The sequence below is a fragment of the Larimichthys crocea genome, chromosome XIII (assembly GCF_000972845.2).
Source record: "Larimichthys crocea isolate SSNF chromosome XIII, L_crocea_2.0, whole genome shotgun sequence".
NCBI lineage: Eukaryota > Metazoa > Chordata > Actinopteri > Sciaenidae > Larimichthys > Larimichthys crocea.
In genome coordinates, this window is record NC_040023.1 from 23,410,494 (window position 1) to 23,430,394 (window position 19,901).

General features: G+C 38.3%; 1 protein-coding gene across 5 annotated transcripts in view; it reads right to left on the reverse strand.

Moving 5' to 3' along the window:
- ulk4 (unc-51 like kinase 4) overlaps positions 1–19,901 on the reverse strand; it is a 73,936-nt gene that overhangs the window by 43,546 nt on the left and 10,489 nt on the right. For all 5 annotated transcript variants that reach the window (XM_027287341.1, XM_027287340.1, XM_019256792.2 and 2 more), the window contains 2 exons: positions 16,001–16,108; positions 11,855–11,938 (listed from right to left, as the gene is read on the reverse strand). In XM_027287341.1, coding sequence (XP_027143142.1) covers positions 11,855–11,938; positions 16,001–16,108 — 192 coding nt within the window. The remainder of the gene's footprint in view (positions 1–11,854; positions 11,939–16,000; positions 16,109–19,901) is intronic.

Genomic DNA, 19,901 nt, shown 5'->3' on the forward strand with positions numbered 1-19,901 from the left:
CACATATATAATACAGAAATAACAACTTATATCTCAATAACTTTTGCCCAAAGAAATGTTCAGACTTTCTGAAAACTGACATCTACTTTTCAGGGATCTGATATAAGACGAATGTTTAGAGTCCGTAACTCCATTTGTATCCATGAACTGGTCAGACGTGGATGTCTTCTATTTGTACTAATGTGAAGATTAGCTTTCATACTGGGGCGTGAATGTGGACATCCATCCTAACAACAGAGCACATCGTAGTGCTTTGTGTCCAGAAAATCTTTGTGCATAAAATATAATGCCATTGTGAACAACACATTTTCTGCTTCATTGTCAAGTTACAAACTCAAAACTCGATTACTGAAAAATGTCATACACCAAAAGGCAGAAATGAACAAAGAAACTAACGCAATCAAAAACTGACAATTAGATTAGCTCTTAACATCACCTCAATAAAAAAACAGAGAGAGGTTGCATGTGTGTATGAGTTGGTGTATGAGTGTTTGTGAGTGTACGCTTATGTGTATATTGTATGTGCCCACACACCTTTGCCTCACTAGAGAATAGTTGTTTGTGTTCAGACAATGGGGCCAGGCTAATGAAATCTCTGTGGCTGAGGAAATGAGTTTTTCCAGGAAAGTCATTGTGGAGAAAGACAGGAAGTAGAACAGATGATTGCCTCTGTCAGGTTATTATTGTGTTTCACTGTGTTACATCACTTAGACTCTACTCTCCCTAGATATGAGATACAATAGAGTCTATTCATAAAACACAGTTAACTGTATTTTTAAGTTCATAATAACAGCTGAAACATTAATTTCACCATGGCAGTTTATCATGGTGATTCTGAAAAGTGGTGCGGGTGTCAGATAACGACATTATTACAGCAATTAATTGTTTTATGTTTCACATGTAACGTGTATATGTGCAATGCACAAGATTTAGAGAAATGAGAGACAAATCCAAACTAATTAACAATTAAAGTGATACACCATTGGAAACCTTGTCTAATATCAGACTCACTCTCTACAAGCTTGATTTTAGTTTGTTTCTTAACACACACGTAGCTGTGGTCAACTTGAAATCATGTCATATACAGTGAATCCAAATGTTCAAATAATCTATTTTTCTGTGCTCAGCGTGCTTCAAGCAGTTATAGTTACTCTAGCAACATCCTCAGTGTATTAAGAAACAGCAGATGTAGATTACTGTGGGAATGGTTTGAAAAGTATTTATAAATATTTAGATACACTTTCGAATGAAAACTTGTCAACATAGTATATTTTACAATAGACAGGAAGTCAAACTGCTGTTCATCAGAAAGAGGAGATTCTCCATTTTTTTTATCTTAGCCCATATTGTCAATTTAACAAAAAGATTTACCTCAGTCCTTTCGGCCCTAACATACACAGTCTGCAATAACAGCAAAATAATGTCCCTGCTGCCCTGCAGAAACCTCATGTCCAAACAAAGTGAACCTTTTTAAACTGAGGAGGCATGGATGGACCTCTGACATTTAACAATGCATCGGTGGTCAAGCTGTGATCCACGGTTATTTAACATTTTATAGAAATTAAAGGCACATTCTATTAAACCACATGGGGACTCTAATCATAACTGATAGCTTAAATAACCATCTATTAATCCAATATAGGACATCACATTGTGTATTCAACACCAAGGGAGTACGTAGCACGACAGCATAATGAATCCTCTGGCACCCCTCCGGGAACCAGTAGAATGGTCTGTTCCAGCATTCCCCAGGCCTTGCGGGCCAGCTCACTAATGAGCCCACGGGGGAGCACCCACTGTCTGTGTGTTTAATAGACTGTAGCCCTGCCAGGAACTACACAGAGAAAAAGACAGAGGAGGAGGGGGGACTGAACGAAGGAGAAAGAGAGAGAGATGGAGTAAGAGAGATATCCTTACATGTGGTGAGAAACAAGTAGCTCATGCAAGAAACTCCATCATTACGATGCAGACAGAGAAATGCAGGAGGAAAAAGTAAGTTATTCTCATTATAATTTCTCCCAGTATGAGAAACAAGTTCATCCAAGAAACACACTCATTATATTATACCCAGTGTCCTACTTAAACCTCACATCTCCAGAAAGTCAACTATAAAGAAATTAAAATCGTTTTTTTGGAATGGCTTTCCCAATAACTTGGCTACAAGGTCATCTCGTTTTCTTCTTTACACACAATACTTTGCCAAGTTTTAATTTAACTTTACATGTCACTGTTGAAATTATAGTATAACAGTATATAATAAACATAATCAATATGAATATCATAACTTCTCTTTGCCTCTCTTTCCCTCTGTCCACTGCACATAAATATATTCAGGTCAGTGTTGAGCAAGTAGTTTCAGAGAAGCACTACATATCGCAGCTATGTTAGCGGCTCTGTGAGGATATACTCAGCTAAACACAAATGTTGGCATATTAATCTCAGTTTACCATGTTAGCATGCAATCAAGCTAAATGTGCTAACAGCCCGTTTTCACAGCAGACATGTTGGCATGTCGTAGGTGTTGTGCACTTGATGGACCACAGCAATCATTATCAAACAAAGTTTCACTTGTGGTTCTCTCCGGAAGACAAGTTGATGTCATTCACACAGAACACAGTACATCTGAGCTGGGAATGTAATTAGTTTGCATGTTTTTGGTCATAAACAGGATCCATCTTGTGACACTGAATATCTGTACTAAAATTCATGGTAATGTATCCCATATTTCTCAAGATATTTCACTCAAAACCAACATCACCCTCCCTGACGAGTACACCCATCCAGGAATACAGAAATACAGGAATACACCCAGGCAGGAATACGGGTATTCAGGAATACAGGCAGGCAGGAATACGGAAATACAGGAATACACCCATCCAGGAATACACCCAGGCAGACAGAGATACAGACATAAACACAGACAGACACCTAGGCAGACAGACTACCAGCCTGAAAGAGACACAGGCAGACAGTGACACAGGAAGACATCCAGAGAAAGATACAGACAGCCAGACAGACACCAAGACAGACATATACCAAGACAGACAGACAAACAGCCAGGCAGACTGAGATCCAGGAATACAGGAATACAGACAGACAAGTTAGGGAATCTACAAAGTCATTACGCTGGAAGATTAGGATAGGCCTTATTTTATCAATAATTATTTTGGTATTTATATGGAGTCCCAACCTGACTGAAATTTTTATAGCTAACTAGAGTGACTGCACTGCACCATGTGACCTTATGTCTTCACTTGACATGACTCTCTGAAGCTCTCCCAGTGCTCTTGTACTGCTCTTCTAGTTTATTGATGCAGTAGCACGAATATGTTTGGTAGCATCTTCAGTGTTTCACCCAATGCAGAGGGGCATAAAATCAGACTGAGAGAATTATTAAGAAATGAATTATGGTGAATAAAGTTCTAATAATACAGAAGTACATAATAATAATACAAAAATTTAACTGTAATAAAAAAACCAGCTTCAAAGTCATTTTGAATATATGGTATCATTTAGTTTGGTACTAACAGTGCTCAATAACTATTGCAGCATATGGTAAAAGGTATTTAAACATCCTGACATTGAGTGGTAGAAACATTTTTCATTTCCATATCTTAGATATTAAGATTAGACATGTCTGTTACACTCAACTCTCTAGCTCTGTATCTCCTCCTCTATGATTGAAATAGATTTTTTTTTTAAATGGTATGGGTCTAAAATTTGGTAGATTCAGAGCATGAAGTTCAGCCTTCCAGAGGTGTCATGAGCAGATCTAATTAAATGACATACCCACTCTCATGCATCCTCACTTCAAACATCCAGCCATGATTTCTGAGGTACTCATCCTAATTTAAGACCATTAAAGATAGATATAATACACAGAGAAAAACAGGCATTCTTCACTTTCAAGTTTCCTGGATTTAAATTTTGCAATTGCTGGAAGCAACATGCAGGTCTCTTTATTTTATCTCACTGTTTAAACAAGATTTCCCTCTTTTTTTCCTCAGGTTTCAACATGATGAACTGGCTTCCTGGCAACCAGGTTAAATCTCCCTTACTCTGTAGCTCAGGGCTGACAGGGAAGATTTACGCACTTTAAACCCCTGGCTAAAAAAAGTTGGAAAAACCTCAGTTTTCAGATGAAAAGAGTTAAAAGGCCAGGCAGATAGGGAACAATAAAACCCCATCTTCAAGTGTCGATCAGTAGATTAGTTTTATATCCAAACATGTTTGCACCTGGTCTTCAAGTCTCAAATAGAAAGAGATACACATCACAAAAACTACATCACATGACTTGATGCAGGATTTGTGTGTATGCCTGTGTGTGCACAAGTGCGTGTGTTCACATGTCTGATGTGGTTTCCCTCTGTAATTAAAGTCCTTTAGAAGCCAGTGCACCTGGTTTTGAATGAGCCCCTATGGCAGAGACACAGACACCATCTATCAGCCTCACACAGCACATCTAACACCACTAATAGCCAAACTCAAAGAGAGAGAGAGACTGTCTGATTAACAGGCTAACAGACAGACAGTGAGGCGTAAAGGGAGAGGAAGAAACGTGTGGACACAGCAGCAACAAGTAGAGGTGCAAATAGACAAACAGGACAGAAGACAAATCAGCAGGCAAACAGATATAAGTTAACAGGCAAACGAGACAAGGATATAAACAGATAAAAAACAGGGATACAGGTAGGTAAAGAGAGACAGGCATATGGCTCTAACAGACAAAAAGCCAACCTGACACAGCACAAACGACTAATATAGGAAAAAGAGGAAAGACAGGCGTCCTCCTTTTTCTGTTTGAAGGACAGTCTTCTAATCATTACAACATAGTAACTGTATATTGTTTTATTACTTTATACACTGTCTTGCATTCAGTGTGTGTATCTTTATGTGTGCATGTGTGTATGTAGGTCTGTGTGTGCATGCATGTGGACTGGTCATCTTATGTTAGAGACACAAGGGTAGGACCCATGACGGTCTAAGAGAGTCCCCCTCTGTTCTCCTCTCCTTTGTGGTAGATAGTGATAAATCATTAATAGGCTCACCACTGCTGTATGTGCATGTGCGTGTGTGTATGTGTGTGTGTGTGTGCATGTATATGTAAGGGGGATTTCTGCCTTCTGCCCCCTGGCTTCTATCACTGTAATACTGTTCACACATCATTTCTGCTGCACGTACACACGCATGCACACACACACATACACACACACACAGATTTTTCATCATAGGCAGCAGAAGCATCATCTTGTTCAGGCTCATAAATAATTTCCTGCAGCTCAAGTCTGGCCTGGAAACCTGCCTTTCACTCCATGCCATCCACTCCCCCTCTCCAAGTACAACTCTCTCTCTTTCTCTCTCTGACTCCCTGCCATCTCCTCTCCCCCTCCCACTGCACTGATCCTTCTCTCTCTCTTCCTCTCTGTCACTCCCTGCCATCCCCCACTATCCCCCTCTTCACTGCTAAAACCACCATGCTCGCTTTGGCTCTGTGCCCTCCCAGTCGACCCCTTCTTCTAGTACAACGATCTCTATCCCTCTCTCCAGTGCTTTACTTGTAAATCAGGAAAACTCTCAACAGCAGCGGAGGGGGCTGGGGTGATCCAGGGGGTCAGGAAACGCATCAAAACCACACTGCCTGGAGCACATTAGACAGGGTCTTGGCACTGTATCTCAACGCTGTCATGCAATAAACAGTGTGTGGCACTGGATTTACATTTAGCACATTGGTAAACAATCTCTTTCTCCAAACAACACATGAGAAACGCATGACTAAATACAAGACACACCACTGAAGCAATAAGTCAATAATATAATACTAATGACAAGAGATTATTCTAACAAAAAGGATACAGCCAGTCACTCATCAAATCATTTTAGGTTCTAAAAAAGGTCTAGTTCAAATGTCAAATCTGTTATTTATGCTCATGTGCAATTTAAGAGAAAATGTATTAGAAGTGTTTTTTTCTCTGCACTTGGAATCTACAGAACTGCATTTGAATAAAGGCAGGCAAAATGATACACAATTTACATCTTCTACACTGTAGCAGTAAACCATTATTTAGTCTTTTCAACTCAAGATCAAGTGAAACCAATAGACAATCAATGTTTCTGAATCTTAAAGGCTCCATCCAACATTTTCTTATCTTCTCATCTTGACCTATCTTTAGGGGGCTGCAAACTAGCTCAAATATTTGATTTAAAACTGCAATGACCAATATCCATATTTTAAAAAATTTACAAATTCATATGTGCAATGTAAAATGCGTTGCCTGTTGTGACAAAACTACAGATAATTAACACTCATCAGTAGCATTTCAGCTCATTGTTTTGGTATTTAAGTTAGCAACAACCCTCATCCTACTCATTTAGGAGCAGTTTTCAGAAAAACATTGGTGGAGGCCAAAACAGAGCTTAAAAAGAAGAGAGAACAAAATGAATGGCTCCATGTCTGCTGGTAGTGTAAATAATAAAGTGTTTAAATTTATAAAGTGACACTGTTGAATTGTGTTTGTTCTGCTGTTCCAAACTGGCCAGAAAAATCAAATGCTGCTTTTACTTTTTTTTTCCAAATTCGAACATAATGCATACTCTATTTTGTCCTTTCCCAATACTGTATATGACAGAACAGTACAGTAGTGTATTGAAAGTACAGCTGACTTTTCTGTAAATAACAAAAATACAGATACAACAATATGTGGCTCTCTGCTTTGCTAGATGATACATTTCTAGCCTGTTTTCTTGTAAGACCAACAAATAAAAACATTTGATGAAAGTTACATAATGATACCCATCTCAATGGGATTGGCAGTATGAGCAGCCCCAGGCCTCGTCACCCAATTTGACATAATTTGACAAAAATACTAACTCTTTGTCAATTCCCCTCTATCCCCTCTCTTTGTCTGTCTGTCTGACTGTCTGTCTCTGATCCTCTTTATGCTAGGGATGAGCAACTCTATCTCTGCTGTCTTTCTGACCAGATGTTCACCTCTGTATAACCCATGGCTGGATTATCTAGACAGATCACAGTCCCTCCTGTGCTGTCTTACCACTGGCTCTAACACCCTTCACCTTTAATACAATCGCTCAGTCTAAATAAAGTGTAAAATAAAACTTGTGTTTAAATATTTCATGCAACACAGGATGTTTAGTTTGAGATTTAAAAAAATTAATAATGCCTTTTTGAAAAAAGGCATTACTGTATGCATTTGTTGTAACCATGTTGTAAGCTAACATTGTGACTTACTATAGCAGGATAACCAGAATAACATTAACAATGGCTCCTTTCATAGAGGTGTATCACTATGTCATTGCCAGTGAGCCATCATTCACCAAGGCCCTGGCACTGCAGCATTATTATTACTGGTATCAGGTACACCCGTGTTGGACAAGTCAAAATGACAGCTGTGAGAAATATCTACCAAACAGTGTGTCAGACTGGGGAGTATGGATAAGTCAAGAGCGACACACATAATGAAGGTGGCTGCCAAACCTACAGTAGACCTCACATTTGTAAACATACACTGTACATGTTTCAAATGCAAAGAAACAAACCGTTAAAAGCTCTGGGAACATAAATATATTGCAATCCTATCTGCTTATCACGCTTATGTTTCACAGTAAACAACCACTGTAACCCTGAGAAGTTACTTCTAAATATTAGAAGATATTATACACAATGATCCTAAGCAGATAAAACATTGCGTCACTCCACAGTTTCTACGCCGGCAAACAATTCTTCAGTTGTTTGTTGTTGTTCTTTTTAGTTATAACGGACAGAGGAGACGGACCCCACATCCTCATTTCATACAGACATGTCTGATGTATATTCTAACAATGTGTCACAACGAAAGACATGAGGCTATTTAAGGAAAACAGTCAAATACTGATTCCATGTTGAATTTTATCACTCTACAATCTACAGATACCTGCTCACCAAATACAGGCTTGTTGGAGGTGCTGGAGGTGTAAGACACAACATGTAAGGATATGAAAAGCATTCAGTCATTCCAAAGTCTTCACTATTCATTTATTTCTACGTTGCTTTATTTATAAACAAATGTTCCACGTGCGTATTTGCTTTTCCTTTGTGAGCGGTGAATAAATGGTAACATAATTCAGTCTAAATGATTTTGTATAGCCAGCACTTCCTCTGCAGCTTGATTGAATAGGTTAGATTATTGCACAACATGAGCCACTTGATGCTGGAATGATTGCCTGGCTGCAATTCATCATCATGAAGGGACTTGAGGACAAAGGCTTTGCTTTGCTGAACCAAATTAGAGATGAGCAGGAGCTCAGCAATGTTGATGTTGACAATACTGTCATGACAGTACATGGGGATGAAGTTCAACAAGTTAAAGATGCTGCTGCTGAACTTCAAGCTGACATAGAAACAGGGTTGCTACACCTTCTTAAACATAAAGTTCCAGGATTTTTCACTTTCTAGGCCCAATTCCATCAAATTCAAGGACACAACACAGTTTAAGACACAGATCGAGATTCACACTGAGAATCTTTATAATGACAACTAGAAGGCTTTACAGTAGCTCACAGACAACGATTAGAAAAAGAGAGGGACTTGAATGTGTGGACACTCCTCGCCTGTGCTTTGTTACAGTAATGGCAGACTGTAAGTTGGGTGATAGAGACAGAGACTTTTGTATTGAGTTGATAATAATTCAAGCACTTTCAATGAACCATGCCTATTTATGTCTATCAATCAGCCTGTGGAAGCAGAAGATCCCTGCCCAGAGGATCCAGGAGGTCGAGAGAGGAAGATGATGAAAGTGACGAGATGAGCAAAAAAATGTCTGACACCGTTTCTGAGAGCACCACAAAGGAAGACAAGCATTCTCCTCTGGCCCAGTCCCTGAAAGATCCAGGCAGAGATCAAAGCAGGAGCAAACAATCCAGATACTAACATGAGTTTGCATCTCCAGTGGAATTTTCACTTATCTCTTATTCTGATGGCTGTGATATCCTATTATTGTCTTTTAATATCAAATCAAAGGCAGTGGAAACTGAAGTTTGTCATTATTTTTTAGTTTGTATCAATTTATCAAAAAAAATCTTTGAATTTTCAATATTGTTTTTTCCATATCAATAATATAAGCTTATTAACTTTATAGTTTTCTCTCAGGACTTTCAGTATTTGGATCGAGTAGCTTATTAAAAATAAGGTGTCCCACATTTAGAATTACAATACAAATGTTACATTTTTCTAGACCTGTGAAAATATTCTCTTTGACTGGTCAGGTCAAAATTAATCGGTCATTTTGTTTAACTGGCCTTTATTATAAGCATTTAAAATAATGTTTATGCAGCATAGACAAAACTGCAGACTCAAAATAAGCAGGCTCTGGTTGAATACCGACAATACAACACATAAGTAGCAATTGTTATAACCAAGATCATTAAAGCAGTCTGTCAACAATTAAAACATGAATCACATCTATGAACTTATTTATGTTTTACTGTTTTCAATCTTTCATAGAATAAAATGAAAAAAGTTTGCTCATTTCCAAATCAGAAAACACTTTGACATTAAAGGAATAACCACCACTTTGGGTTCTTCAACCAGTGAAAAGACCTCAGTATACAAGGGGTCTTGTTTTATGGGCACTGAAAACTGTCAAAGTTTTGAATTTCCTCTATTTCCTCCTCATGGTAATTATTAGAGGGCAAGGGAAAGCAAAGGAAGCAGAATGCAGTTACTCTTTGGGAGGCCCATCACAGCTGTTGTCTAATAAGCGACTGCCTGCTCAGAGCAGAATGTGGCACAGAGAAATTCATTCGCCAAAAAGATGCCCCATAAATGGTTTGTAAAATTGGATGTATATACTAGGAAATGTGGCGGTTTTGGAGAGTCCCTGACATGGGCCATACTCACATTTGTGTTTAATGTCTTAATCATTGGTATTCTATCGCCTTGTTTTGTGATTATGTGCTTTTGAATATTGTCTTATTGTAAATCTGTGTGCACTGGATATAATGGAGTATATTTAGGTTGACTGAATAAATAAACTGTCAATTAGAAATTCATTTGCACATCCTTGTGAAATGAGTAGTTCTGGTGACTTACTGACTAGTGCTTGAGGAGCTGTATCTATTGAGTTAAAAAGTGAGCTAGCAGGGAACTGCACGAGTCGCAGGTTGTCAAATAAAACAATAAGTTATAGCAACACTGTTTATTCAAGAGACATACTGCATCATTGTCTTCTGTCTCACGTTTCTATAAAAAAAAACATGGCACTTGTTTCTGGGAGCAAATCCAATGACAGCAGCAACAATTTCACTGCAATGTATTAAATTCAACTGTATGTGATGAACGCTGGCGTGACCGTGTCCTGAAACTGACTTGGACATGGAGTTTTTCTGAATTCCTGATATGTTCCATAAATATGTGGTATTTCTGAATTAGGAATGATATAGTTATATCTTAACAGTTCAACTAAGTATAGTAAGCTATGGTATAGTTTGACCACCTTGTTAACTCCAGGAAATGTAATTCCCAGGAGACAAAGTTAGACTATTTAGACAGCTCTGTAATATAATAGCAAATATACTGCATCCACGGGAAAAACAGCCAGTCAGGGAGAGGGAGAAACACAGATAGGGTGGAGAGAGGAGGGCGAGAGGGGGAGATGGAAACAGAGGGAGGCAGGTTGGGTCTGGGGATGAGTGTCTGGTCCCTAAGGCTGTGTGTGCGTGCGTGTGTGTGTGTGTGTTTCCATCAGCCTACTCTCACAGCTCAATAATGATAAATAAGTCAACCTCCTCTCTCCTCCCCTCAACCCCTCTCCCTGCTCCTGTCACACACACCCCTCCTCTGTTCATCTACCCCTCCACTACACTCCCAGTGGTAATGAAGCAACAGTAGGTACTAGCTGACAACTGTGCAGACCAGAGTTTCATCTATATTCATTCTGCTATAGTGGGCCACCACAGTAAGACCCCTTCTACCTCCGAGAGACAAAACAACATTCATCCATATCCTTCTCTCCTCTACCTGTTCCCTGTACAGTATCTATCAGTCTCACCACCCACCAAAATCATCCTTATTCAGCAGCAATGGCCCACCATGTAAGAACAACACTATAATATCTTGTGATGTAATATGGAAGCACTCGACTGTACACAATTTGTTAAACAAGTAGAGCCAATGTTAAAACTTTACCATGTCTAGAATGAACTGGGAGGAAACACTACTGCTGAAGTTAAGAAGCTCATGGTCCAAACCAAAATAAGAGGGTCAATCACTGATTGTGAGAGCATGATGCCAAAAATGATATATTATCTGTATATTCTCCACATTTTATCAGTGAAGACACAAATTATGTGTCATTTAATTATGTAATTATAACAAGCAAAGTGGGGAAGCATAATTAAATAGAGATGAAGATGGGAAAAAAAAAGACAGAAAGTGAAAAAAGAAAAAGATGCTAGAAATGTAGCGAAAAGGCAAGAGCTACCTTTCTGCCTGCGTTTCTGCTCCATCTACTGTATGTGTGTGTCTGGAGGGTCCTAATTGCTGCTGAGGTCAGGCTGCTGAGCGATAAAGGGTTGCGTTTGATGCAGGTAAGAGTGTGTGTGCGTGCATGTGTGACTGCTCTGCATGCCCTTGACTTGCAGCTGGCAAACAACGCTTTAGGCCCCCACAGCTGCCTCATCATTACTGTTCACAGGGATCCCCTGCCGCACACACACACACACACACACACACACACACACACACACGCACACAAACACACACACACACTCAGCAGGCACACACAGTGAGAGAGACTTAGTCACAGCTACACAGGCACAGACACAAAAACAGACACACGCAGACATACACAGAGACACTCACCCCTTCCCGCAGGCTCCTCATTAAGCCAGTGTAGGCGGCAGCGGGAACGAACCACAGTCCCTCTGGGGAGCCTCTCTTCTTCTCCTGATAGAGAGACATAGAAAAGACAGGGAGAAAGGGTGAGAGGAGAGAGGAGGAGGGGGTAGAGATGGGAGGGGGGTGCAGTGGAGGAGTAGAGTGGGAGTGAGAGAAAGGCAGAGAGATAACGTAGAAAGGATGCAAGTCGAGAGGATTGAAGAAAAGGGCAAGAAAGGGCCAAGTCGGGGAGGGGAGTAGGGAGCAAGAGGAGCCATGACATCTTGATTACTTGCTTACCATGTCTGTGTGTGAACATGCTTTCATAAATATTTAAATTCAGATTCTGATTTTTTTTTCTTCAAAATATTGATTTTATTTAGACACATATTATATGTGAGGGTTGCACTGTAAATAATGTTCATTTTACTTGTTTGTGTACTCACTCTCATTTTCATATAAGAAGTAGAAAAAAGACAATCTTTAAACATTCACACCAAGGGTTTTCATTTAAAATTCACAGGACTGCAAGTAAGTATTTTCAGTATCAATTAATATCTTAATACCTATATTCTATTAATCGTTTAATCTATTAAATTAAAAAAGAAAAAGTGAAAATTGGCCATCACAGTTAATGGTTTTGTCTGACCAACATGAAAACTCAAAGATCCTCAGAAGAGCAAATCCTCACATTTGACAAGTTGGAAGCAGAAAAGTTGAAAAGTTTTTTGTTGATTGATTCCTAATTTATCTAAACATGATGCATATGTGTACTTATTTTCCTGTCAAAATACAGTATATATACTGTGATACCAGCATTGTCCTATATTCTACAACATTCAGATTTTGTGGAATTTAATTGGGATTATTTCAGGTAATATTTTTTATCTTTTTTTGAAACAATGCCCTATCCCATTGCTACTGTGCTAAGCTCTAGGCTATATCTAACCTTGAGGATAAAGACAGCACTGGAGGCTATAGCTAATCGTTGTCATTGACTGGTGCTGCAGAAGAAGAGAGGAGCAAAGCAGATGATTTTACCTAGGGACACTTAAAGGGCCATTCCACATTTCTCAAATTGTGGTTCTACCTGTCAGGAGGACTTCACATCCTATGTTTAGGGTTTTCATTAGAACTATGATATTAGCTACCACTGATGCTGTTTAAAGAATATTGTTGTGTATTGTTGTATTCAGTAGGGGGTTTCAGCATGATGTGCTGAAAATAATCTCTCAAAACAAGTTAGTAAAGTAAAAACTCTAAGTTCTATTATCACCCTTAATGTTTTCTGTGATCATGTGCTCTTTCAGTAAATTATTTGTCATCATTCGTGGTCATGTACTATTTTAGGAATCAACCAACCAAAACACCCAACTGTTCACATCATATAGAAATAGTCTGATAACTTTTTATTTTAACCTTGAAACTATCAGTCCAAAGTCCAATAAAAGTTCATGTTTCTGTGGTGTTTGTCAATGTTGTAAGTTTATATCTAACCTTGAGAATAAAGGCAGCAATGCAGCTGATCACTGACACTGAAAATCCACCAGACAGACGACCTGCCAGTCCACCAGGGGACTCTTAAATGACTCAGTACAAATCAAATAACTACTGGGTTTTTAGAGCTATCAATTCCAAGACTGGCACTGCTGGAGAAACGTCCAATTCCCAAGTCATAACTAAAATAAGGGATAGGTCTAAGACAGAAGTACTAACTACACATAGTACTAAAAGTTACACTAATCATTGGTGTCAACTGTAAAACGCAAACAGCTCGAGATTTTGAAAATTCATTCCTCAGTCTGAAGCTAATAAGAAACAAACAAGAAGGTACTACTAACCTCTAACTAATCACTGCCAACACTTAAAATAAGAAGTGCTCTTAATAAAAATTGTTCTAACTATGAATTAAAAAACAGAACACCTAGAAGGCACTACAGCAAATCACTGTCTTTGAAAATAAAATAAATAAAACAAGTAAAAGCAGCCATTCACAGCAGTTACATAGCTGTCTGTGGAGCTCTACAAGGGACATTTTTGGCAGCATATCAACAACACAGTCAGGGGCAGGTACATGAAAATATTTATAAAGAAGTACAAGCATCTTTTACTATCTACTCTAAAAATAAAAGCCAGCACAAGGACTGTACAACGCAAGTAAAGTGAGCACTTCTGCACTTCTGTGCTTCAGCTTCCTGTAGAAGTCATAATTGTATTACAGACTTTTTGGACAGACCTAAGAGCAAATCATTACAGTTGTTCAGCCTTCTTGCTGCAAAAAGCATACTGTAGTTTTTTGTTTTGTTTTCTGTAGCAGGGAGAGAAAAGAGAAGCCAAAAGCTTTGGATTGCATTTAAGTAAAATAATGCTGTTTTGTCTTTATTCCTGATACAAATATATTTAATGGTTCTCAGCAGTTACCAATACACAGAGGTGAATCCTCCATTATTCCTCAATTACATCACAATATACTTTATGAAACCTCGCACTTTATTGGGTAAATTGTAGTTTTAACCAAATCAATTATAGTGTGAACAAACACTAACAAAGTATGATTGAAAACATCAGAAAAGAGTTTTTTTTTTTTAATGTTCTGTGGAGAAAGAAACTAAAAAATCTTTAATTCATTTATTTATTTCTACCATAACAAGCTGACAAGTAGTTACAGTTTTAAAGTAGCCCTGATTTGTGATGGAGGTACAGGACAGAGCACACTGGCAACAATGAATTAACACTAGCTCTTGCAGGAGCTGAAGAGTCAGTTCAGCTCCTCCAGCCAGGAGAGTAATAAGTGTAATCAGGCAGGGTGATTGATTGTTGAAGGTTATCCATCAATCGTCTAAACAAAACTCTTACACTTAATCTACTTGCCTGGCTGGATTTAGGTTAACCAGAAATAAATTGGGATCACCTTTTCTAATGAAGTCAAACAAGACCTCCTCCACTCTTTCTCTTGTAATTTTCAGGGCTGGGGGTCAATTCGTTTTCAATTCAATTTAGTCAGCATGCAAATTTAAACTCCATTACCTAATAGCAGAGCACTCGGCTTCACTCTTTGCACTCAAAGATTGGCATTTCTCGCTGAAGTAATAAGAAAATGTCTTTTGATCTGTCTTGCATCTAGCATCTGTGTTGTGCTTGATTCACTTAATTACACATTAATTAAAAGAAAGCAGCCATTCCACATTAATTACTTCAGAGACAGACACATACAGACACTTCAGAGACATGTTTCTCCGAAAAATTATTTTCACTATCTACATTTAAAAAGCCGTGTTTTGGGGGCGTACTGATGGCCTAGAAGGTGTATACTGCCTGTATCAGAAGCAAGCAACAAGTGGATCACAGTATTCATCGTTTTTATCACAGGCATGGAAAAATATTAATGAGTTAATTGACTTTCTCTTATTATCTTATTAGCAGATCTAGTAGGTAGTAGTAGGCCTCAAAAATATTGAAAGTACTTACAATTAATTAATGACCTCGACACAGATTACATAAAAATGTTTGACTGAAACCAAATCACTGAGCGATCCAGAGAGACGATTTTCACCATAGATTTTCTCTAGTGTGGTCAATTTGAATAACTTATGAAACAGCAAAATACCAAATGCAATATATTCTAATTATTTTAAAAATCAAGAAGTCACACAGTGTGAGTCAGTAGATGACTGATACAGAAGCTCGAGAAATATTCATATTGCTCCAATGCGAATAGTACCTGAGATCATAAAGTGTAGTCACACTAAATAAACTAAGAGAGATAGCACATCTCTTTCTTTTCTTTCTTTCTCTTTCTTTTTTTTTTATTAAAAAAGATATGTTCAGAGCTATAACATTAGCGATTTTCTTTTTTTACTTCACATTTCTGTATTTCCCTTAATCTTTTGTTTGACTTTCAAACTACAGTCAGAGGATTTTCATATAAGCCAAATAACAGATATATCAGAATTCTGCCTACTCTCTGCTTTACCCTGTCTAATAAAAGAAAAATACTAGAGAAATAACCAACTACAGAACTAGTGCAATCAGTGCCCATTGTGTGCATGTATCCATTAATATGTTCCACTTAAATCAATCAACTGCAGTATATCTGTCATGTCATATTTCCTTTGGTCATGCCAAGTTTACCTGAGATGCGATGAGGTAGAGGAACTCCCCAAGTGGTGGCAGCAGTAACTGCTTTATTTTATTATTCCTCAGGTTTTCTCTCAACAGATCTGTTAGTGTGGACACAGCCTGGAAAGAGAGGAAAGAGGGAAATAGTTTCATCTGCACTTCTATTTTATTGTTGCAATCACAAATATCAATTATACTTTCACAAGATAGAATATAAAAGGACTTGGACAAATTCAGATAAACACCAATAAAGCCATCCTATTTTTTTACATGGATGCAAATATATGATTACAATATGTCTTTTAACATTCAGAGGTGTTATTCTCAAGAATCTATTATTGCAGTTTACATCTCTCTGGCTTCCATACACTTAATTGTCCTGAAATTGAAATTGTCCAACCTGGGAATTTGACAAGACAGAGGTCTCCCTTCTAAACAGCAGGTTCCTTATTTGTCTTAATAAATATTCTTCAATCTAGAGACGTGAAATCATTGTACAGTCAGCCATCATGTCTGTGTTTTTTTAATATGGTGATATTATTTACTCTCACACTGCTCGCTCTACCTTAAAACTACTTGATGCGGTTCATCATTAGGTTTTGTGTTTCATCACAGTAAACAAATATCATACTCATCACTGTGTATGATATGAAAACATAAGCCTCACTAGAAAGAAGAGAACTTCATTCTATCATTTTTATTCATAAAGCTGCCTCAGTATATTACTTATCTTCTCTTCTTGAATGTAAAACCACTGCTCACCAGACCAGATCTCAGGCCAGTTCACCTCTAGTTACCCCTTGGGTATATACTGAACTTGAGAAGGCTGTCTTCCCCTGATTTGCAGCTTATAAACGGAATAAATTACAGAAGATTTAAAACTTAAATGCCTCATCCTACTGGCCCATTTAACTTTTAACTCTGAATCTATTTAGTGATGTCTGTGATTGTCTCTGATGCTGTATATGCTTTTGTTGTGTCTAGCTACGTTATTTAGATGTTCAGATGCACTTTCTTGACTAATTATGTTGTATGTATTTGTCCTCTTGTTTTGTCTGGCTATGTTTGTTTTTCCTGAAACTGAGGTCACTTGCAAAAAGAGACATTGAGCTCAATGAGGCTACCTGATTAAAATAAAGGTTATATAATCCCTTGTAATTGATGACTGGCTGGAATATAGGACCCACAGACATCAGCAGATGTTTGTTGACTCTCTGCCAGGCCTGTACTGCAGCCATCTGCACTTTTGCTTTTTTCTTGCCTTCACTTGGTCTTAAAGTAAAGTAAAATGTATCTCAGTTGAACTGAGATCAGGTGGATGACCTGGCCAGTCAAGAATACTCCCAGGCCTATCAAAAACATACGGGTGGGGTTTGCCTATATGATAAGGATCACTGTCCTAAAAGTGAAGAACCATATCAAATCACACGATACATTAAAGGCAATAAATACATAAAGTAGACCGTGACCCACATTAACTGCTGCTGGAAACCTCTCAACATTATTCAATAGTAGAAAATGTAAAGTTTTATACAAAACTACTGGGATCAATCTGTTTTTATGTTAACAAAACTAACCTAAACTAAACTAAATAGAGCTATGGTTAAAAGCAGACGGGGTGAAGAATAAGGAGGAGGGGATAGAGTGAGAAAAGAAGATGAAACAACTGTGAAAATAAAAATAGATGAAGAGGGTATACATTGAACAAAGACAAGAAGAAAATAAGGATATATAGGAAGAGCAGAAAAAGGTTGAAAAAGACAACAAAACAGGAAGGAGAAAGATATACATACACACGCCAAAATATATAGTAACGGACACACTCTCTGTATGTATGTACATAGACATGTATTCAGAGCATTTAAGTATACACACACAACTGCGTACATTAATTCATACAGTCATATGCTTATATGCATGCACTCACTCATACACACACACACACACACAAAGTTAAGTATATGCAGAGACAACCTGCTGGCTGGCTGCTTCCTGGCATTAGCATTACTGCCAGCTTCCCCCCTCTGTGATCTGATGCAAGTTCTGCCTCACTCCTCTAGCTCTCCCTCTCTCTTCTCCACTTTTTCTTTTTCCATCTATCTCTGTTCGCCGGCTCTCAAACCTCTATTGTTTTCCTCTTTTCTTCTGTCTTTTCTCTTTCTGCTCTACTTTGAATTGCCCTTATGTATGTATCACATAATACATCCTCTACATCTTTCTCTCACACTTGCCTGCTTTCACTGTCTCTGACCGTCTGCCTCTCTTTCTCGTTGTAGGGTGAGAAGTGGTAACAGTCTGTTTGTCATGTTCTCTCTCCAGATACCTTTCCCAGAAGAGTTATTTTTTTCCCCTTTTATTCAGTTTTTCACTAGAATCTCGAGTATATTTGAACATTATTGCCAGTACACTCTGAGGCTAGGACAGAAGCCAATATGTTTTAATTGACCTTATCCAAACTTATTTATACATAAAACATAAACTCATACCATGTTGTGTCACTGTTAACTTGGTTTTCTTCCTCTTCCCCCACATTTCTGCTCTGCGTTCCTCCCTCTCACTCCCTTCCTGAGTTAAACTCACTAATAACATGAATGGCTGAGTGACGAGTAGAGATTCTGGAGTGTGTTTAAAACTGGTCACGCAGCTGCTTTCAGGCAGAGGGTGCTGAAATGCACCACTGTGCAACGAGTCAGAGTCAAATATAAACACACACACATCAAGAACACATTATCATTATCTCAGCATCAACGTTCCCTCGGATCAAATAATGCACATGACTGCACAAGAAAACAAACACATGCACTTAATTAACATCGAGAAACAACAAAGCAGCAGAGAATAAATAGACACTCCTACACAGCACACACAAGTTTTGCATATACACTCACAATACGACACATACAAATAGAGCACATGAGCAGTTACTGTATGTCTACACACATAAAAGGAAATAGAGAACAGGTTGGTGCATATTCCTCTAAAAACAGAACTGCACATGACTTTTCAGCCAATATGAGGCGTGTCTCTACTAAGGTGAGAGAAGAGACTGGCGTATAAAGCAGTAGTGCAGAATTGCAGTCAGAGGTAACCCTCTTTACCTCCGAAACCCAGAAGTAAAGCTCTCCGCTTTCCACCTACATTTACTTAATTCAATTTAACAAAATTTACACGGTAACCTTTACTGAGATGTTTATATATATATAGCACCTGTGTGTGTGTTCTGAAGTGACTCAAATATACAAAGCAAATAAACAGTAAGTATGTATCCATTAGAGCAGGGATTAGAGCAGGTTTTGAGATTATCTTCACCAGATATCTCCAGGAAAGAATCATTTAGACCACAAGAGTATGAATCTGTACTGTATTGAAGGTTCTAAATGGTATTTATAAAAATTCATTAGATTTCTCATATTTACACAACACAAGTGGCTAAAACTCTCTTTTCTTTACTGTAAAAGCTACATAAAAACTTTAGTGATGATAAGTAAAGGGGAAAATCATCTAGTTAGTTTTGAATGCAAAGTTTTGTCACTTCACGTAAGGAATGCTGCAGGCTTGTGTTTGTAACATTAACCCAGAAAATGTTATTCGGAGACAGAAAAAGTGAGGGGCAAAGACAGACAGACTAGAGAGACAGAGAGAGGGATATAAGAGAAAACAAGTGGATAGACAGAAAGGAGAGTGAGAGAGAGACAGAGACAAACAGAAGTGTGTGTGTGTGTGTGGTGTGTGTGTGTTTTTGGGCAGTGGGCTAGGGGGGGGGTGATTGAAGCATATAGCAGTTACTATGGTAACTAAGCCCAGCCCTGACACTCCAATCAGCAGGACTGCAGCAGGAGAAACCCTGCTGAGAGAACACACACACACAGAAAAAACCAAGTGTGTGCTGTTTTACTGGTCATCTGTTGGCAGC